We start from the raw sequence: 20,551 nt of genomic DNA, 5'->3' as shown, positions 1-20,551 counted from the left end.
TCTCTCGTTACCATAATGTAGTAAAAGAACAGCCTTCTAGTATCAAACTCTGCACGTCATGCTGCACATGAAGGTCACACTTTTGAGTAAACTGTAAACCTGTGTTTCTTAGGAAACGTTATTTTGGGATCAAAAACTGGAGGAAACATTCACGTCCTGCTGTTGGCCTCGAATTGATTCATTGATTGATTATTTTCATAAGCTCAAAGGGAAATTGATTGCCTATGCTGCAGTGTGGGCAACGTACCCCATTTTAAAAAAGTCACTCACACAGTCCACTCATGACAGACACTCACTGTTGGCAGCAGCCGACGTGTTACTGCACCATGCAGGCAGGAGTCAACAACACAACAACAAATAGCTTAAACACTACACAGCACTGACCTGCAGTTTTTACACAAATAGAAGATACAAGAACTAATATTAGCATTTCTGCAGAAAAAAACAGCACAGTAATACTCTACTGCAGCAGCTGAGGTGCCTGAAGCCCAGAAATCCTCTAGCATTTCAGCACTCATGCAAGTCAGTTTTTTTAAATATTTTTTTGGTTAAGAGACCTGAAATAAGGTCTGTGGTTAACACAAGCTTAAGAGACAATCACATTTTGTAATACATTAAAAAAAAATATCCCGCTCATAGATTTGGAAGCTTTTGTGTCTTACAAATAGGTGGTTGCTAACAAGTGGCTAAATAAAACTACAGAACGTCATTATGGCGAACACAGCTTCATAGCTTTAGTTAGCTTTTTCAGAAATCATAAAAGTGGTGTTCATTTGCGAAGATTATCTTGCTGAACAAAAAGTATCATAAAAACTTGTTTGCCACAGAGCTTTTTTTTTTGCAGTAATCCCAAAATCCAATGGAAAAATCCTATAGGCTTTTTGACAAAGAAACCAGGGCGACGCTGGATAACATCCCTGGAGAAACTAGGGTCTGTTTAATTTTATATACAAATTATAGCAGCTTATATAAAAATGCTGCTTCATGTTTATTTGGATAAATTATCTCTATAAAACTTGTTTTCAAATAGCACAAAAATTTGTGCTAAAGAGTTGATAGAAAAAAATGAAGGTTAATTATGTGCAGAGAACAGTGTCAGGTAACCCTAATGATGGAAGATGATCATCAGACAACAATTACAAAAACAATGTTATCATGTAAGTGTATGACTATATTAAGTTAAATATTTTGCTTCAGTTAGTCAATTATGCAATAAATAAAATTAACCTTTCGGCAAGGGGCCAATATGGTTATGAATTCAAATAAATAACAAAAATTTAAACTTAAATACATTATGTCTGAATATTCTATCAAATACCATGAATGAGTGCTGATTATACACTCAGCACCGGCAGCTGCAGTTTATGTATAAATCTGAAGAGCTCTTCCCAGCTGGTGAGGTGTGAGATCTGATGTGATCAAACCAATAAGCAGGTCACGACAGGCTGGCTCATCTCACAATAAAGCAAAAGCCAAACACCTCCGAGGCAACGCAGCCCCGACGACAAACTCTGATCCTACACGCTTCAATCTTGCCTCTCTGCTTCAGCAAACAAATCTGGTTCAGAGACGAATATTTTCTCCCTGCCTGTTTTTTGTCTCACTTGAACACACACACACACACACACACACACACACACACACATTCAAGTAGAAACACATTTGGTTCAATCATCGTACCTGTTTGGAGGCCTTCCACGGAGAGATGTGGCCTGAGGAAGAAAGAGAAAACACAGTTTACAGAAAGCAGACTCGGATAATCTGTCAGATTCTTGCAAAACAACAAAAATACAGACAATACAACTATACAGACAAAAAAACAACTATAATGAAATCAGTGTACAAAGGTTTTTATACATGAAACAGAGGATAAATCATCTTCCCTTAACGTGTGAAAAAAAACTCAGTTTGCTGATTTTTTATTCCTCTGTTTTGACTTTGTTTGTGTAACTCTTCCTAAACGGGTTTGGTTGTTGCGTTTGTTTTCAACATAATTACATCATTGGCTGTAGGCAAAAGCACAGACCCCCTCCCCCCAACACATACACACACATACACAGAGTTTTCTCTGCAAGTCATATTTTATCTGCGTGTAGGAAGCAGGGAGCACTCACTTCACAACAATCTCATCAACACAGCTCCCCTGTGACTCCACTGAATCAAAGACATGCAGCAAATTTCTGCCGCTGAGACCCAAATACATACATTTACACACGCAGGGATTACATGTAATGGCTGCTTTGTATAAACATGCAGTTTCAATCTATACACATGTGGACAGAAACACACAAACACACTCATGAAGCCCACTAAGCTCCTGCAGCATCAGTGATGAATCCTTTAACAGACGTGGGTGTTGTAAAATATTCTTAAGAGAATCCTGACACATTTAATATTTATTCAGTTTATGAGATTTCATGAGAAAAGTCAGAGAGCACTGGATGAAATATATTTATGGAATCACTCTCCAACTACATCTGCCTGCTTTTTAGATATGTGAGATGAAGGCCAGAGCACTTAGCAGCAGAGCAGAATGGCAGAACTTTCTATCAAAGTCAGCGAGCGAGGGGAGGTTTGAGGGAAATGAAATACAATAGATCAATGCCAGTCCATGTGAGGACAAAATGGACATTGAAATTTGTTTCTGCCATTCCTTACACTTTTATCATCTATTTTCCCACATTTTTCCAACAGCAGCCTCCCTCCGTTCACCTAAGTAAAGCATCGTGTCTGTGTGAAAATCGTACCCATTTTGAAAATAAATGTCCCTGCTGTGTCTTTGAGGGTGGAGGAGGACAGGAGAATATCAGGAGAAGAAAAATAAAAACCCTCTGTGAGAATGGCGGTTTGAGGAGAACTGTCCGTGGTGCTGAAACGATTCAGTACAGTGGCAGCTGCAGAGGGACGGCTCTGTGGGAGGTTGGGACTAATAACCACGTTCTGCAGGGAATACAAGCCTTAAGGGAAGTCTTTAAGGAATTCTAATAACTCATTCTGCGGAAACTTTCCTTTATGACCCACTGAGGAAAATTACTAGGAGCTACAAGGCAATTGTCCACCCATATTAAAGCAGAGCGTCATCCTCACAGAGGCATTTAAGCTTAATTTAAATGCTAATACAATTCACTGGCATATGTGCCGGATGTGTGGCGGACTCGTATGAATGCTGATCGATCACAGAAGAATGATTGGTAGAGACGCTTCACGTGGTCTTTCTGTGGAGTCCGTGGTCAGGCAGTCTGGCAGGCTGGCCTCACAGACTAGCCTGCTGAGTCCTGGATGGCCTTCAGATCAGCCTGATTGGCTTGTGCAGCCTGACACCCTTTTTTTTCACAACCATGATCTGCATCCTCATTGGTGCTGCAAAATGTCTCTAGTCTGTGGTTGGCTTCGCTTCAAACTGGGATGTCAGGGGACGGAGCTGTGAACACGACCAGAGCTCAGTGGAGCTCTGGCAGAGTGCCCACGCTACAGCAGTCAGACAGAGACAAACACACACACACACACACACACACACACACACACACACACAACACACACAGGAAGTCTGACACCCTGTCTGTTATACACAAAGCACTGACGCTTTTCAGTCTCACATCTGAAATCATGTTTACAAGCTAAATTCCATTGATGTTCTGCACAGAAATCGTACGTCTGCGAACACAAACATGCTTAAACATTACTGACATTTTGCACATCTGAGTCACTGTAAAGGACCTTGTCCTTTCTTTCACCCCTGCAGCGAGGAGAGCGACACACACAGAGTCAGAAAGGTTCCTGGTGTGTCAGGCTGATAGTCCCTGTGGGGCCGTTGTCTTGAGTTGTTGGATGGAAACTGGTGAGGTTGGAGGAGATGGTTTCTCTGGGGGAAGGGAGATAATTTGGCACTCACAGCTCAGCATTTAGAGGGGTATCTATTGAAAGCTGTGTGGAAATATGAATACAGATCTGTTTATGTACATGTCATGATGCATCAATCTATGTAGGGCAATCTCATTTGTATATTGAATTTCAGCATCATTTTTAAATGGCGTATCTGACAGTGAAAAATGTGTGTGTCTTTGCAAGCATTAACCACCAGGTGGCAGATGCTGGCTCTGCATGGTCATAAGATGCTCAGCACCTCATCATTTGATCTCAGCTGCTCACGTACACATCCATGCATGCTGACATGCTGTCACACACACAGTCAGTGTTTTTCTAATCCTGCACAAAAAAAGCGAGTCATTTCGTGCACACCACAGAACAGGTAGAATTGATCTGTTTCCACATAAATCACTAAATATACAGTGCACAATCAGTTAACTTGGATGAGGCAACAGTTCATCAATACCTCTCCAATAATGTTCAATAATAATGTACTGTAAGGATGGAGACAACAGGATGGGCTTAAAACCAGCAAACCACCCAGCAGCACCTAAATCAGACAGTTTGATGTACCAGGATCAATAATTGCTGAGGTCTTTGATTGATTTTCAGGTCTGCATTAGTAATTCCTGTCACACTTCAATTAATTAAACCTGAAATTCATATGAGACTGATTGTTTTCATCTCTAATTAAATACAAGCCATGAAAAAGGAGAGATGCAAAAGAGAGGGCATCTGTAATTCCTCTTTATTGTTCTGTTATCATCTCAGAAACAATGCAAATTAACTCTTCACTCCTGGCAATTTATCTCATGACAAACTACAGAATTAATGCTAGCATTAAAATGTGAAGCTGCTGGGTGGCACATCAAAAGCAAACAGTGAACTTACGAACTCTGTCTCTTTAAATAGCCAGAGGACGGGCGTTTTTCTTGACTCTCTTAACTTTCATCCAGGCTGTTGAGCGGTGCTGTGCGGTTAATCATTGTGGGGTTGAGTGTGTGTGTGTGCTTCAGATGGCCAGGGGCTCAGTGGTATAGGTAGCCCCAGGTAATTATCAAGTCAAATTTTGACCCTGTGACCAGGACACCTTTTAGAGAGTCAGTGCAAGAGCACATGTCAAACAAATGCAGCTCTCACTGTGTAATTTAATTTCCTCGCAGGTGGCCAATCTTGTAGAAAATAGCAGAAGAGGGAGAACGGCCAAACTCCATGTCATCACGGCAACACATTTCAACTTCCCCATTATAGAATTCTCTCTCAGCCCTCTTGTATATAATATTATAGGTCCCTTTTGATTCATTTTCTCAGACTGAGGGCATGTGGTCATCTCTTTCCTTCACTTCAAGAGGAAAGTACAATGCTGAACGTGTGCAGGAAATTTAAGGTGGTGTTGAGCAGCTCACAATGCAGAGCTTGTTATTGAACACTAGCCTAAATACATAGACAGCCAACAAAAAATCTGTCAAAATGTAATGCTTGCTTTAAACTGAAAGTGGGTGGACACATTGTGCCACTGTGAGAAAAATCCGGAAGAATAGTTTTCTACACGGACACTCAGACAGGATGGTGGGTGGTCAATCACACACAAAGATAAAAATATGCTTGGGTAGCAGCACTTTCTCAACTCAAATTGAATTTGTTTGAGGTGCTCTTTGGATAAGGAAACACGTAGACACAATAGGCGGGTTTCCATTAACCTTAAAACTGCGCAAATTGAAATACAAAATACGCCTAATGGAAACACGTCAATTTCCATTCATCGCAAAAAAAAAGTTTTTACCCTTGCATTCAAAGAAGCCGTACACTTTTTTTCTCTTTTAAAGGTCACATGATGCTATGGCTATGCACTTGTTGGTAGGAACTGGCTCCCTCAGACATGATGCAGCAGGCGCTACAGAAGTGTTATTGCATCACTCTTCGAAAGTTGAGTGGATCATCCAGAAGTTTTAAATCCACAATTCCTCTTTGAAATCGTGGACTATCACCTCCAAACAAATCCCTCATATGTGGCTACTCCCATGTATAAGGGGAGTGCCTTTCCATTATTGCTCCCATAACACCCTACGTCACCTTCAATGGGAAATAATGACAGACAGTGTATTTCCAGGCACTGATGACGGCTAAAAATAAACCTGCTGACCTTTTCAACATCCATCGCCATGCATCTGGAAATGTTCTTGCGAGAGCAGAAGTCACATAACATCACTCAATGGAAACACAGTCATCTCGCTGTTTAGTGCTAATCTGTAATGGAAACCCGCCTAATAATTGAAAAGAAAGTTAAATGATTTTTCTAAACACACACAGATGAATCATAGTTTCTTATCTATATCTGGACTAACTGATCAAACGACAATTGCAACAATGAAGATCATAAAATACCACTGTTTGTTAAAAGAAAATAAGAATTACAACCCATTAATACTTTCAGATGAACCATTATATATAATTATGCATTAGCCCAGGCTGGAGTCATACGCTGCCGCTAGGGCTATGCCACAACGTTGCTCTGATGAGACGACTACAGCGTCCCTAGACAAGCTAATGACCCAGAGGCCCACCTGTCTGAAAGACAATCCTCCGCTCATCGAATACTAATATTAATTCTCCTCACTGGTGGAAAAGATTAGCAAACTTTCTGTTGTTGCCTTAATGTATCGTTAGTTCCATGTCAGCCTGGTTAGCATGAGCTAACACAGCAGCAGCAGCTGACATCCAACACCAAGCTGTTAAACGGCCCCAACAAACTCACACCGACACCAAAACAGCTCAGGGGTAACATTAGCCATGTCATGCTTACAGTTGGCCCTGTCACTGTTTCTGCGGGGCAGGCCCAGAGCACACATTCCTGTAGCTGCAGTGTCATGATAAACAGAGAGCGAGCAAGAGAAAGTAGGCGCTAGGTGAAGTAATTCTATATCCACGGCTCTAGAATAAAATATGATTTTACCTGGTAAAAAACTTGTTAGTTGACGGTAAATTGGTCACAAAGCAAATTCTAAATTAGTACCCTAACTGTTTGCAGTTTGTTTCAAGCTTTATCGTTTCAATTCACTCTTTGTTAGTCGTCCTTAACCCAGCATCACTTATGATTCCAGAGCTCAGTGAAAATCCAAGCGTTGTCATTTTAAAGTGTTCAGTCAGTACAAATGTCCAAACAACATCATGCCAACCAGTTCACCTTGTTTGCCAGCTAGAAAACACTCTCCTTTCTGTCCAAAGCAAATTACAGTGAAATAACTGCATTTATTTAAAGATGAGTGGCCCCTGTGGGAATAAAACCGCAGCAGTGTTGGTGTCGTCTCTACCCACAGATTTGTGCTACACCTAACAGCGAGACAAACTCTCATCCCAACTCTTCACTGCAAGTTTGACCAGCTCCTGATTTGTTGTATCTTGAAACACTTTGTGCTAAATCCCCAGTGTTTCTCCAGTTTGCTCTGATGAAAACATCAACGACAAAGCCACATTTAGGAAACACTGATAACACTTTCATGAGATGTGCTTACACTGATCTCTGATATTTAATATTTCTGTGCATGAGTTATCACATGTGAAATTACACAAAGTACTGCTCTTCATTATATTTATCTGTTTCCTCTAGTGCTTTATATTTTGTCTCGTGGCTGATTATTACTGCAGTGATCTAATTTCCACACGGGGAACATTTAAGTTTAATTTCTCAAACCAACTAACAGAAATTATTGGTCTGTGAAATAATCCTGAATTATTACACCTTTTCAAAAAACAATAAAATATTTTTTCTAGTTTTGCACAAGGCAAAAATATTCCTCTAGCTTCTAAACTATTTAATATTACAAAAGCAAAAAAAGTCTCATCTGGAGACTTGAATAAAATCTGAGTAAGGAGCCACTGTGTTTTGAATGTGTTCAAAAATAGAACGGGTCTCAAAATTATCATAATCAAAATCTCTTTTGCTCTCTCAGCTCTCACTGTCAACTCTACTTGACTCCTCTCTTGCAAAGCTGCAGCTGGAGCTGAAGATGCACAGCAACGTGGTATTTGTGCATCTCAATCAGAAGACAGCTTATATTTAGCTGGGCAGTTGCTCTTGCACTGGACCTTTCTTTATTTTTGCTAAAATTATCTTGGTCTTTGAAAGGTACCAACATGTCACTTGTGATTTGATACTAACTGTATTGTAATGGTTTAAATACATCAAGAACAATCACCAGGTATTAAAGATTTGAAAATTATTTGACTTTGATTATCCTGAAAAAGAAAATTACATTTTTACACCCCCGAACCAACAAAAAAAAGTATGATTCATCCATCAAAAAGTACAATATAACTTTCAGCTTTCGTTTACTATCAATCTGCTCCATATCTGGTTTATCTGGCACTAGTGGCATGATCTACAAGTTTCCTTGTAGTCCTCAGGACTGTAAAAATAAAATAAAATAAATATTGAAACAAGTCTGTCTCTCACCAGTTGCTCCTCTCTGTATGAGGAGAGTCGCCTCGGCTCCCACAGGACACTCTTTGAGCATCTCCACCACTCGTCCATGTCCAGCTGCTGCCACTGGCTGCTGGTTCACCTCCAGGATCAGGTCTCCCTCTATCAGCCCCGACGCTCCCTGCGAGCCCGGCTCCAGCACCTGTGCCACAGCACCACAGATCATCCACTCCGTCAATTTGACTGGATTTTATTTTGTGGTACCTTCCAGTTAACACAAAACTTCTTTTGTCTACCGTAATTAATAAACTTGGGTCAGACTAAAAACGTGGCACATGTTACATTTTTGGATTGAGGGAATTTAATTCATCATCATCATAATGCTGCTTTCACATCGCTGCGTGTTAACTTGCTGCTTCAAGTCATTTCAATGAGAGACACAGGCGTAAGGTTTCAAACACAGCAGTCTGTTGTCGCTCTCGTCAATGCAAACAGATTTCGTTTTGCCGTGCAGAGTTCACTTGTTGAACTCCTGGCAGAAGCAATCTATTTTTTGCCGTCTGAATAGAGGAGGGCAGGCATCAAGATAGATCAGCAAACATAAAGGCAACCAGAAGATGGTCTGGAATAACATTCAACCAATTTTCAGATGACTGGAAAAAGTGTCCAAATATGTAGAAATCTTATATTATTGTCATTATCACTGATATTTCAGTGATTTCCATTGTCTTGCTACTGTATGCAGTTATTAACTGAACCCTGTGTTAGCTTGCACTTCGGCCGATGACATTCACATAAGCAATTGCCTGTCTTTCAATCCTCAACAGCAGTGGCAACAATCATTTAAAAACACTTTTTGGGGAACACTCTTGCACGTGGTTGTCAGGGCTATTAATGCACTGTGGTGTGAGAGCAGCTTCAAATGTTCAAAAAATCTACTAGCAGGGTGAGATGAGACCAGTTCATGAATTCTGTAGTGTTTAAATGTTTACAAGAGCAACCAATTGCACCATTTTGACTTATTTTAAGATGCAGGCATGAAGATTGTTTGTTGAAAATTCTTGAAACAATTAAAAATGCACCAGGGACAAGTGCAATTACCTGCACAGGCAGATTTTTTCATTTGTTGAAATAATAAGTCTTGAATGTTGAACTTAAAAGAAATGACTTGTTTAGACAGATGTTTTGTTTTTGTGTAGCGCAGATGTTTTACTGTACATATTCAACAGGGATGAGAAATAGCATCTGCCACATCGTCACAACTCATCCTCTCTAATTGATCTCTTCCTTTCAGACCAGTTAGCAAGTAATCAGGTCGGGAATTTTTATTTTGTAGCTTCTTGAGGACGGTCTCGTCCTTCAATCATTCATTTAGTTTTCAGATAGAAAATCTGTCACAGGCACTTTGTTTATATTATCTCAATCTCTTTTCACTTAGCGGCGTTGACTAAATTAAATTTACCTTGACCTGCCGTTTTAACTCTGCCTGAAGTTTAATGTGTAACTCAACTCAATTACTAAGTTTGGGCAGATGACTGAGATTTCACTCTTGAAAGAACACATTTACTTCCTAAATCGCACACGGTAAAATAGAAATTTGGTATCAAACACATCTTAACCCCTTCATTTCTGGTGAATTTGTGGTCTACTAAATGTTTAAAGAGATGTGCATATAATTTTGATACATCACCTGTTTTACTCGCTGACCAGTGGGACTGTCTGCGATGGTGAACCCGAATCCCTCTGCTCCTTTCACCATGGTAACTGTCAGAAGCTCTGCGGCCTGTGCTGTTGCCCCTGCAGCCCCTGCATTCCCTGAAGAGGCCATGGACACGTTGTCGTCGTGAGGTGTGAGTGCCGATGCTGAACCAGGTGTGGTGGGCGGCAGGGATGAGCCATCCAGATGTGTGTCACCGGGGTGAGAGGCTCCGGCCTGGGCCAGAGCCTGAGGAGGCAGCTGGGAGCTCAACGACAGATATTCTAAGTAAGGGTCGTAGCTGCTGCGGCCGTTCACCACCAGGGGGCGGTGCTCCAGGCCGATCGGTGTCAGGGACGTGCTTGCAGCTCCGCTAGGGTCCTCGGGGTCAAACGGCAGAGGATAGCCTCGACAGAGCACAAGGGTCACGCTCTGACCGATCGGCACAGACTGGAAAAGTTTGACGACATCGGCGTGTGTAGTGCCGAGCACGCAAATGTCGTTAATGTAGACGATGACGTCACCTGAAGAGGAAAAACAGCTTATAATACAAAGGCCACGTGATAGGTTCATGTGTTAACATACTGTGCTGCAAAAACAACTTGTCACCGTCTGTTGTCACAAATGTCAAATCTCAGCGGTATTAGGACATGCTGCAGCAACACCGAAGAAGCACTCTGTCCCCCTCAAGTGTCACATAGAAATATAATATCAGTTCACTACCACTGCAGGCTTTCTCCAAGTATATGTGTGAGACAGGGAGGTGAGAGAGAGACAGGGGCAGTTTCTCGGTGTGTCTCTGAATACAACAACCATCTGGTGCACACTGGCATCTACAGAGACTCCAATCATAAAAATCTCAAATATTTAAATGGATGCACACAGTCAAAACTAGTAACAGTTTTGAGTCGTGGCTCATGCATGATGCATTACGATGCTGCAACTCCCTATTAAGCTGGTGACCAAAATGCAAATGGGTACCACTGTTTATGATATTGTGTGCAAGAGAAGTTGTCTTTGTCAGGTCACACCGGACTAGCTGGCAGTGCCTATGCATTCTAATATCCTCGCTTCACTAAATTTTATATTCATGTTCACCTTACCAGGTTGGGTCGATGACATTTTTGCTGCAAACCAATAACGAGGTGAAACAATTTCACAAATGCGACACTAGATACTCTGTCATTTCTGCTGTAGTTTGAACGTGCAGAAAGTTATGGATTTCAGCTTTAAAGTCACAGCCCCATGACAAATGCAGCTGCCTCAAATCCGCTATTTCACACTTCTGGAAGCACTCTCTGTCACACACATGCAAAAACACACATACACACACACATATACACACACACACACACACACACACATTTATGTGAGCTTGTGCAGACACACAAACACACACTACACATGTCACATGCACAATCGTACACAATCCCTAAGAGCAATGCCGCACAGCTCAAATAGGCCAGCTAATCTCAGCCAGGGAGTGCCTGTGTGTGACTCTGTGACTGTGTGCATGCGTGAGTGTGAATGTGTACGCGCATGCATGTGTGTGAGCAGCTCTGGCAATGTCACAGAGCGGAGAGGAGCAAGTTGGAGCGAGAGAGAGAGAGAGAGAAATCAGAGCAGAGAGAGAGGAGAGAGCTGACAGACCAGGATGGAGGGATGAAGAGAGGAAAAACTAGAGAGGTAGAAAGAGAAAGAGGATGAAAATACACTGAGGCTGAAAGCAGAGGAGAAGTGTCAGATGACATGGTTAGATAAGGAAGCATAATAAAGGGTAAGCCAGAGAGACAAAGAGAGAGATGGAGATAAAATAGAAAGAGATGGATTCCAGATAAAAGAGAAACTGATAGGCAGAGGGAGATACATGAAAGCAGAGAGCAGGAGCTGAGAGTAGGAAGGAGGATTCCCGGCTCTGAAATGAGCTCTAAATGAGCAGTTTAGGCACCAGCCGTGCCAGGCATGGGGCCAGCTCACAGGTTCAGAGCAGAGCACACATGAAGCCTCATACGCTAGTTCTTCACTGAGCCAATTACTAAAGCCCACTCTGACTTTTACTAGCATCAGCTCATTCAGGTTGGGCCTGAACTAAGGTTTGTTTCTGTAAAACCTAAAAAAAAAAAAAAAAAAAAGGATTTTTAACCTGGGAGACCCTGAGAATCGACTAATGGATCTTTATTGTTGTTTTTCTCTCCATGTAAGACTGCAGACTGATGCTTCAATTCAAAACAACACACCCTAAATGGGCAGGTAGGAATTTGGTGTCTACTCAAGGATACTGCAAATCAAAAAACACTGATTGTTAACCTTCCACATAAAACTGGGCCTCTCTTACCACTAAGTAAGACACATAAGAGTGAATTACAGTTTGTGCGGATGTTATGCAGTCTTGTTTTTTATGAATCAAAGCACAAACACAACTATGAGACAATTTCATGGCACGAGTGTGGCTGTATACGACTGATTTTTGATACTGTGACCACTGGTGCTAGTGTAGTGATACTACACCTGCAGTGCTGCTCTAAAAGCCGAAATGAATCTCCTAATGGAAGTAGGTGTTGTGTGGGCTGGTGTCAGTTATAGCCAATCAAATCAGTTCCCCTCATTCCCATTAAAAGCAGAACGTTATAATGCACTCATAGAGGACAGAGAGTGTGCTGAGAGGAAACTGAAGTCCTTGTCTGGGACACACAGTGCTACAGGCACAAATATAGGGCACCCCAAATATGCCACCGAGGACCAGTGATGTCCCCTTTTAAAATAAATTGATATTTCTGGGGATGTGGAAACTGCTACCATTGAGTTGGGCCTTGTTCCAGCTGCCAGCCCAGACAATTTTTTGACATATCCAGATTGTAACCAGATTAATTTTAGAAAGTCTGGACAGCAAGAAAAGAAATAAATAAAAGCACATGAAATATCTTTTTTTGCAAATTGGATTCAAACCAAATGAGATTCCAGTCAGATTTATACAGATGTACTTCAGCTCAGACGCTCTGGCTGCTAAAATTGGATTTGAAAGTGTCTTTTGCAACACAACACACAACTATGCTGAAAACCAGTGTGTGTTGAGCAGAACAGAGGAGTCCTGCAACAACAGTGCGACTGTTTGGGAGGTGAAATGATGGACCTCCATTTCTGCCGCTTGTGTGTTGAAAAGCAGCGTCACCTGTGTAGATAGGTAGTTACTGAAACCTACGTCATAACCACAGCAACGGCTCTACAGATAAGCTAGTAAAATGGCCACATCAATTCAATCTGTTCACTTATGGACAGTCTGTCTTCAAGATCTGAGGTAAAAAACAAATGTGATTTGCCTGCAGGCTAAATATTAATTTCTAAGATGTGCTTCAACATTTCTTGTGTATATGTGCACCTTGAGTCCAATGACTCCCTCTTCTCATTATTGATTTATTAATTTCACAACTTTGATGAATGTCATCAACTGTTCGTGAGTTATATTTGTGAAAGTTTCAGTGACGTTAACGCTTAAACAGCTTAAGACAAAATGCCGGCAACAAAATTGAGAAATAAGGACGAAGAACAGGGGCATGAGTCTTAATGAGACAAAGTCGTGACCCAAACTTTAGGTTTTAAAGAATAGAAAGGGCAACTTTTCTTTAAAGTAACAGTAAGGTGCCTCCTACTGTATGTTGCACATGTCCATCAAAATGTGTAGTATCGACATCAGGACCTCAGGACCACAAAATATCATCTGACGGTTTATTACTATTTTCTTTGTCACTAGAAATCTCACCCCAGATTCACTCTCATTTGGAGTTTTCTTCCTATATTCCTTCCTATATTTGCAGTTTTTTGGCGCTGTTTCTTTTGGATGCCTGCTTCTTATGGTCTGTCACCTCGTTCTTGCCTTTTTTAAAGTCCCAAACTCACCTGAGCGCCGTGGGGATACACGCCCTTAAACGTCCCCAACACAGAAAATAAGACAATCTAGGCTGCGGGCAGAGTCTCTGTGAATCACACACCACCACACACACTGAGAGGATCATAAGTGAAAATAAAGAGGGATCAGCTCTGTATGAGTCTATACATTGTTTCTGGAAAAAATCCTGCATAGTATGTCTTTAATATCTGCTCAATGAGAGAGAGAGTAACTATTCAGACACTCTCTTAAGTAAAAAGGGCTTTTTAAATTTAATTAATCACTGCAGTACTGGGGAAAAAATCTCTAAGACACAAACAGACTGTGTGGATGTGATTTTGGAAGTCCATGTGAGTGACCTTTGCCAGCTAAAGCCTTAAAACTAACTCAAGCACTAGTGCTGATGCGAAGACACGGTCTGAGTTGGCAGAGGCAACATTACACTACAGCACCAAATATACTGGATACTGACACTCTCCTGTGCTCCCCTGGCCTTTTAGGTACACGATATGTTGGCAGAAATAACCTAACAAGCAGGTGAAAAACCTGCTTGAATGAAATTGAAACGCTGCCAGCGAAAGGCCATTGCACTTGATCTGCTTTGGCAGGAAATTAAGGTCTATAATGTTGAGATGTCAGAATAATGAGACTGTGCTTAAGGATTTCTATAAACACAATATTACTGTATCAGCTGTGACAGCTTGTCATTTGTTTAAACCTCAATTTACTTCTCAACCAGTTGTCGTAATTCTGCGTTGGTACACATAATTACCTGTGTCCATCTTTCCGTCCTGAGCAGCGGGTCCGTCTGGTATTACACTCTTCACTTGCAGGAACTCATCAGGTTCGTCGCCGCCGATGATTGTGAAGCCAAATCCCATGTTGCTCTTCTGCAGGGCTGTCGACAGGAAGTTCCCCTTCAGCTGGGTTGGGTCCCTCGTAAACAACGGTTTCTCTGCAGGGACAGAATATTTTGAAGTATGTTATTGAAGAAAACCTTGATATTTCAAAACCACGTTCAATTGGTTTGTCTCATTATTTTTGCTGAAATTAAAGTTTGATGTGATCTTCTCTGTGCTGAATGAACATCTTGTTCTTTTTTTTCTGGATACAAAAGCAGAAATAATTTATTTTTGCCTTAATTCCTAATAAGCTGACTCATCAGAGATATGCGGTCTTCACTCAGATGAAACCGTACATTATGTACTGGTCTAGTACGTCCTCATACTCAGATTAGCCCACTAGGGGCCTCAGGGCGAGCATGTTCTCTGTCCCCCACACTGCCAGCAATCTCCATTCGACCCTGTGCATTGTGACATTGTGCATCTGCCCCGACAAATACTCATGAAACTGCCTGTTCTATGAGACATGGGCTGGGAGAAAGATGAAAAAAATGCACAATGTTAAATATAATCAATCTGTACAACAGGGAGAATTTACAATTAATTTAAAAAATCTTGTCAGCACATGTGTTTCAGGGGCTCTTGATGGCCTGACGATCAGGACCATGTGACTGTGTCTTTTCTGCCGTACTTGCATTTTCATATTTGTGCAACTCTGTGAATATGTCAGCATGTTTTGATTAAAATAGTGCACATACTGTAGTAGTCCATGTGTACCTCTGTATATAGTGGGCAGTGGTAGAGCGGAGAGTCCCTGGCTCTGCATCTGCCTCTGCTGCTCCAGGCGTCTCTTGGCTTCCAGGACTGGATTCTCAAACTGAGTCCTTCGATTGATATGACTGAAAATACAAAGCATCAATACAAATAATGGAAAATTGATCACTCGTAGTCTTCCGTCGGAAATGCCAATACTACAGTGCAGTTCAGGGTGTTAAATTATTGACACATTTAAACTGTGCAGTATTTATCAGTCATCTTAAGTCTAATGACTCCCTGCTGCAAGAAAGTGTTGCTCGTCCTGCTGATCCCACTCAGAATCAACAGCTCTAAAGCTCTCTGTCCAAATTTCAGAATTTCAGTACACAGACACCTATCGTAGGGGCACCCGGCGGCTCAGCTGATGGAGCGGGCGCCCCATGCACAGAGGCTGAGTCCTCGCCCCAGCGGTCCTGGATTCATTTCCGACCTCGGCCCTTTGCTACATGTCATCCTCTCTGTCTCCCTTTCATGGTTGGACTGTCCTATCTAATAAAGGCAAAAAGCCTAAAAAAACTTTTTAAAAAAAAGAAAGCTAGTATAGCATCAGCTAACTAACAGGAGTGTAACAACACATCCACCTGGATTGATATATTGTTTCAGTGATCAACATCCAGTATTATGGATGCAAGATGAAAATGTTGATATACATGGTCATCTTTAATTTTTATTACTTTTATCGTTAGTGTTCAGTTACTGTTCTAGTGGCCTGTTGCCGGGCAGATAATGGCAATCAGCTTATAAAAACACAATGGGGATGTTTATTGATATCTTCTCATATCAATCACAGGTACTGTGGTAGACTAAGTAATATCATCTAAATATGTAACGATGACCACAGAGTCTATATAAAAACATGTTGCGATGAACCTTGGGATTTACACCGCTACTAAATAGCTAAATAACACAGCACCACAGCTAAAAACAAAAAACACAAGATTTGTTGATGCGTCATTACATCATTGGAGGCCAGCTCAACCTTGTGGCACCTCACGCCTGTCACACAGCACCAAGTGTGGAGCATCAGTTTGTAGCTTCACGTCACCAGCCTCCATTGAAGGTGACTTGCAGTCTGTCACTGAGTCGCTCGCAGTGTGAACACAGCATGAGGTATTTTAGGCGTGTGTGTTTGCTAACATGACTGCCATGATCAGTATTTAAGCAAGGACAGTTGTTCTGATCTAGTGCGGAGTCTTTATGTAGCCTTAATCTTAAATAAAATAAATAAATAAATAATATAACGCACTCCTATCATATTTTAATATTTTAGTGGTGATGGCGTCAGAACTAAATACTAAATACAGAGTGCTGTAAGAATTAGTCCTAAAACCTGTAAAAGAGTTAACAATTTTGCACTCAGTGGGTTTTTATTAGAGGTCTATTGGTAAAAAAAGCTTAACATATTTTCATGTTTTGTTCTACGACATAAAATACATCAGTAAACCCCCCCACTCTTGAAGTTTGAAGCTTAATACAGGCCCTTAATAGCAAGGGGCTAAATGAGATTACAGAGCATCATCACACTGAGCGCAGCTTTGCAGCCGCCTTGCTGTGATGACAACATGGAATCACGTGACTGTGGTGTCGTTTGTTTAAAGCTTTTTACTTCTTGCGATCACATTTATGCTTATTAAGTCACAAAAGTAATGTTCATTTTTGAAAATGACCTTGCAGAGGAACATGCGTATCATAAAGGCTTGTTTGTCACAGAGCTTATTTGTTATAATAATCCAAAATCGAATGCTAAAAATTCCATTAGCTTTTTGTAGAGGGAACCAGGACGACGTTTAATTCCTGGATGGCCTGCAAAGAAACGTCATCCCTTTCACCACTCTACACTGTTAGCTAGTTTGAAATATGGCAATACATAATATCTGCTGATTTTTTTTCTACATCTTGCATGTAAGATGTTATTCCTAAAGTAACCAATACAAACTATAAATACTGTAAGGAATAGAAATAATAAACTGAGCAGCAAGATCCTAAATCTAGAACAAAAGTAAATACACTACCAACATAAACACAATCTAGGAACCAATACAAAAGGTTTGTACTTCAACGCAAAATAATTTCGAACAGGTAAACAGGTTTTATCAGCAGCATTCTCTTCAATTTATACAGACGAGCATTTCACTGTAAAAGTTAAATATGCAGTAAGACATAAAAAAGAAATGAGAATTTTGAGTTTTATAATTCATAAAGAGGCGTTGTAAACCACAGAAATGCATTTCCTGTTTTACTACAGAGCAGCTGAGTTAACCCAAGTCACAGAGAGACTTACTCTACATAGTAGCTGCCGTAGATGGGGTCATCTATCTTCTCCCAGCCATAGGGCAGCTCTGAGAGGAAGGAGAAAGCAGACGAGGGAAATGAAGTCAGTTTGTGCTGAGAGCAGGAGAAGGAATGTAGACACTAAATTGAACCACTGCGGGGAGACAACATGAATCTCGGGGCTCACAGCTAGACGCTCCCAAAGTGCTCTTTTAATAGACAGACAACACTTCGATCTGCAGCGGTGGCTTCTTCATGGAGACACGAATCACAACACAGACATCAATACAAAGCAGGGCGGGAGGAAAAGAACATTTAAATTGTCTGACAAATCTCATCACGCCCTCCCTCTCTGTCAGTCTCTGCCTTTTGTCGTGTGCACAAATCCTTCAAGGCCCAATACCTTCACACACTATTTTGTGTTTGTTTTTTTTCTGTCGCCCACCCACTCGTTTACGCCTTGGATTGCTTCCATGGCTGTTGTGTTAATTGTCTGCTCCCCTCCCTCCTCTGGTTCTCTGTTCCCTCCTCGCTTCTTCATCCGTTGCTTTGCTGATTTAGCTCTCCTCTCCATCGTAAAAGATCTGGGTCAAGACGCTGCTAAAATTCACGTGCTCTTTGCTTTATTATTCTAACTTTTCTCATATAAAAACCATATGAGGAGAACAATAATGAGCTCCCTCTGCTGGTGTATGCAAAATTCAGGATGTTTTGGTTTTCAGTTTTAAAATTCAGCTTTCACGAAGGCAAACAACAGGGGGATTGACCCTGCACTATACAGCTCAGCTTACATACAAAAATATACACACACACCCACAGTAACAGTCCATCTGCCCAAGCTGCTCCCCTCCCACTCACACATATACTAGAAATACAGCGCATCTGATTAGCATTCATCGGCAAGCGGACTTGAAAGGTTGATCTTTTTTCCCCATATTAATTCATCCTCATGTCTTGTGTTGAAGAGTTTAATTCATGAAATTCATGTCCGTAGATGGGCATTTTCCACTGGGAAATAAAGCAAACCTGACGAAAGTATTAGAACACTAGTGTCATCATACAGATTGAAAAAGATGACAAATCTGCTAACATCAGGGGACTTGGTTGACCCTGAGCTTATTACTAAAACTGAAATGCACACACCCACACACCCACAAAGACACACAGAAAGACTGAAGAGCTGACAACCTTGGCAATAGAAGAGGCAGTTTTAGTGAGAAGAACAAAGGAAAGTGAGTGGGAATAATGTGCGTGTTGGGATGTGTAGGGCATTGAGTTTGTACGAAAAGGCTTAAAGTGGTGGTGGCAGGTTGGAGGGGCAAATTTTAAGGAAGTTTAGGTGTGATGCTTCTGTTCTGAAGCTCCAGCTTACACAACTTATCATCGCTGGGCAATGAAATAATCAATTGTAATACTACAATAGCCTCATAAAACCATCCTGTGAGCTCAACATTGTGTTTCACTCTCTGCATCAGTCTGGACTCTGCTGCCCAACACGATTTCAATCCATTATAGTCCAGTCGGGTCAATCAGGGACTGTGCTACAGCTGATGACGTAGCATGCAGGCCGCTGCTTTCAAAACAGTAATAGCGCCTTGTGCAGCAACAAGCCTTAATTTTAGCATTAGGTGAGTACACACAGCAATAAGTGGGGTTAATCTAGTAATAGAGTCGATAAAAACAATTAAACAAGAACAAGAGGAGAGACTAGTGGGGGAAAAGACTTTTTCGCCATTTTTCTGACAGGATTTGGCAAAAGCTCTATTTACCAACGGGCTCTGCTGATGATAAAGAAAATGTTCCAGGGAACAAATCCATGTTCATTGTTGTGTCACCACTGATTGCGCTAATGGAGGACAAGATACAAGAGGCCCCAAAGCAGGGCATCATGGTCGTGCAGATCGACGATCAAAATGCTTTGGACACACAACAAGGACGCTGCCAGCTGGTATTCTGCAGTCCAGAGGCAGCTGAATGAGAAATGGCGAAATAACATTATACTGGCAACACCAACGTATGGCAGAAGCTTCATGGGGATTGTTGTCAATGAGGTACACATCACAAATGGTGAATATAAATACATTTTTTCTTTAGACTATTACTGTCTGACCAACAATGTATTTCTGTAGGTAGAGGAGCAGAGGCTAGTCCTAACGTCAGGATTGGCTGAAAGGGTCTGTCTGTCAAAGCGAGTAAATCCCGCCCACTGAAAGTGTTTGAGGAGGCAGAGAGTTGAGCTCATGTGATCAGGACAGCTCTACCAGGCGAACACTACTACGGCTATGCATCACACATCAATACCAACCTAGATGTGCTTGTAGCAGGGCTGGGTACCAAACTCTGTACTTTGAAAGGGTACCGACCGAGTCACGTAGAGTTTGATAGATTAGAGCTGGTACTATGAAGTAGTGATTCATGTTAAATCCATCAGAGCAATGCCAGTACCTGAGAGCACATCTGGGCGAGAATGCTGGATTTAGACAAGAGGCGTAAGCTTCTTGTAATCGAGAAGCGAGCCACAGAGCTCTGAGGCCTGCAATGGAGCGCCGAGGAGCTGCCGGGTTCAACTTCACGCAAGAGGCTGAAGCGTAAAGCCAGAGAGGAAGCTATGGAGTTCTCCGTTTGATTCCCAGCGAGCAAAACAATCACTGCATTGTCAATCTGCCTCAATAGTCTGGTGTCTGGTCTATTTTCTTTTCTAGATTATTTTAGTAGTAGCCTAGTATCGATGCTGGATGAGCAGACACACATGCACA

General features: G+C 41.5%; 1 protein-coding gene across 1 annotated transcript in view; it reads right to left on the bottom strand.

The window, feature by feature from the left end:
* LOC121950247 (membrane-associated guanylate kinase, WW and PDZ domain-containing protein 2-like) overlaps positions 1 to 20,551 on the bottom strand; it is a 105,159-nt gene that overhangs the window by 16,098 nt on the left and 68,510 nt on the right. The window contains exons 7-12 of the mRNA XM_042496189.1: positions 17,806 to 17,863; positions 15,486 to 15,607; positions 14,639 to 14,821; positions 9,978 to 10,507; positions 8,321 to 8,489; positions 1,681 to 1,712 (exon numbers count right to left, since the gene is read on the bottom strand). Of these exons, the coding sequence (XP_042352123.1) occupies positions 1,681 to 1,712; positions 8,321 to 8,489; positions 9,978 to 10,507; positions 14,639 to 14,821; positions 15,486 to 15,607; positions 17,806 to 17,863 (1,094 nt within the window). The remainder of the gene's footprint in view (positions 1 to 1,680; positions 1,713 to 8,320; positions 8,490 to 9,977; positions 10,508 to 14,638; positions 14,822 to 15,485; positions 15,608 to 17,805; positions 17,864 to 20,551) is intronic.

This window comes from Plectropomus leopardus, chromosome 11 (genome assembly GCF_008729295.1).
Source record: "Plectropomus leopardus isolate mb chromosome 11, YSFRI_Pleo_2.0, whole genome shotgun sequence".
NCBI lineage: Eukaryota > Metazoa > Chordata > Actinopteri > Perciformes > Serranidae > Plectropomus > Plectropomus leopardus.
The sequence above is the reverse complement of the archived record's forward strand: the minus strand, read 5'-3'. Positions and strand labels throughout refer to the sequence as shown.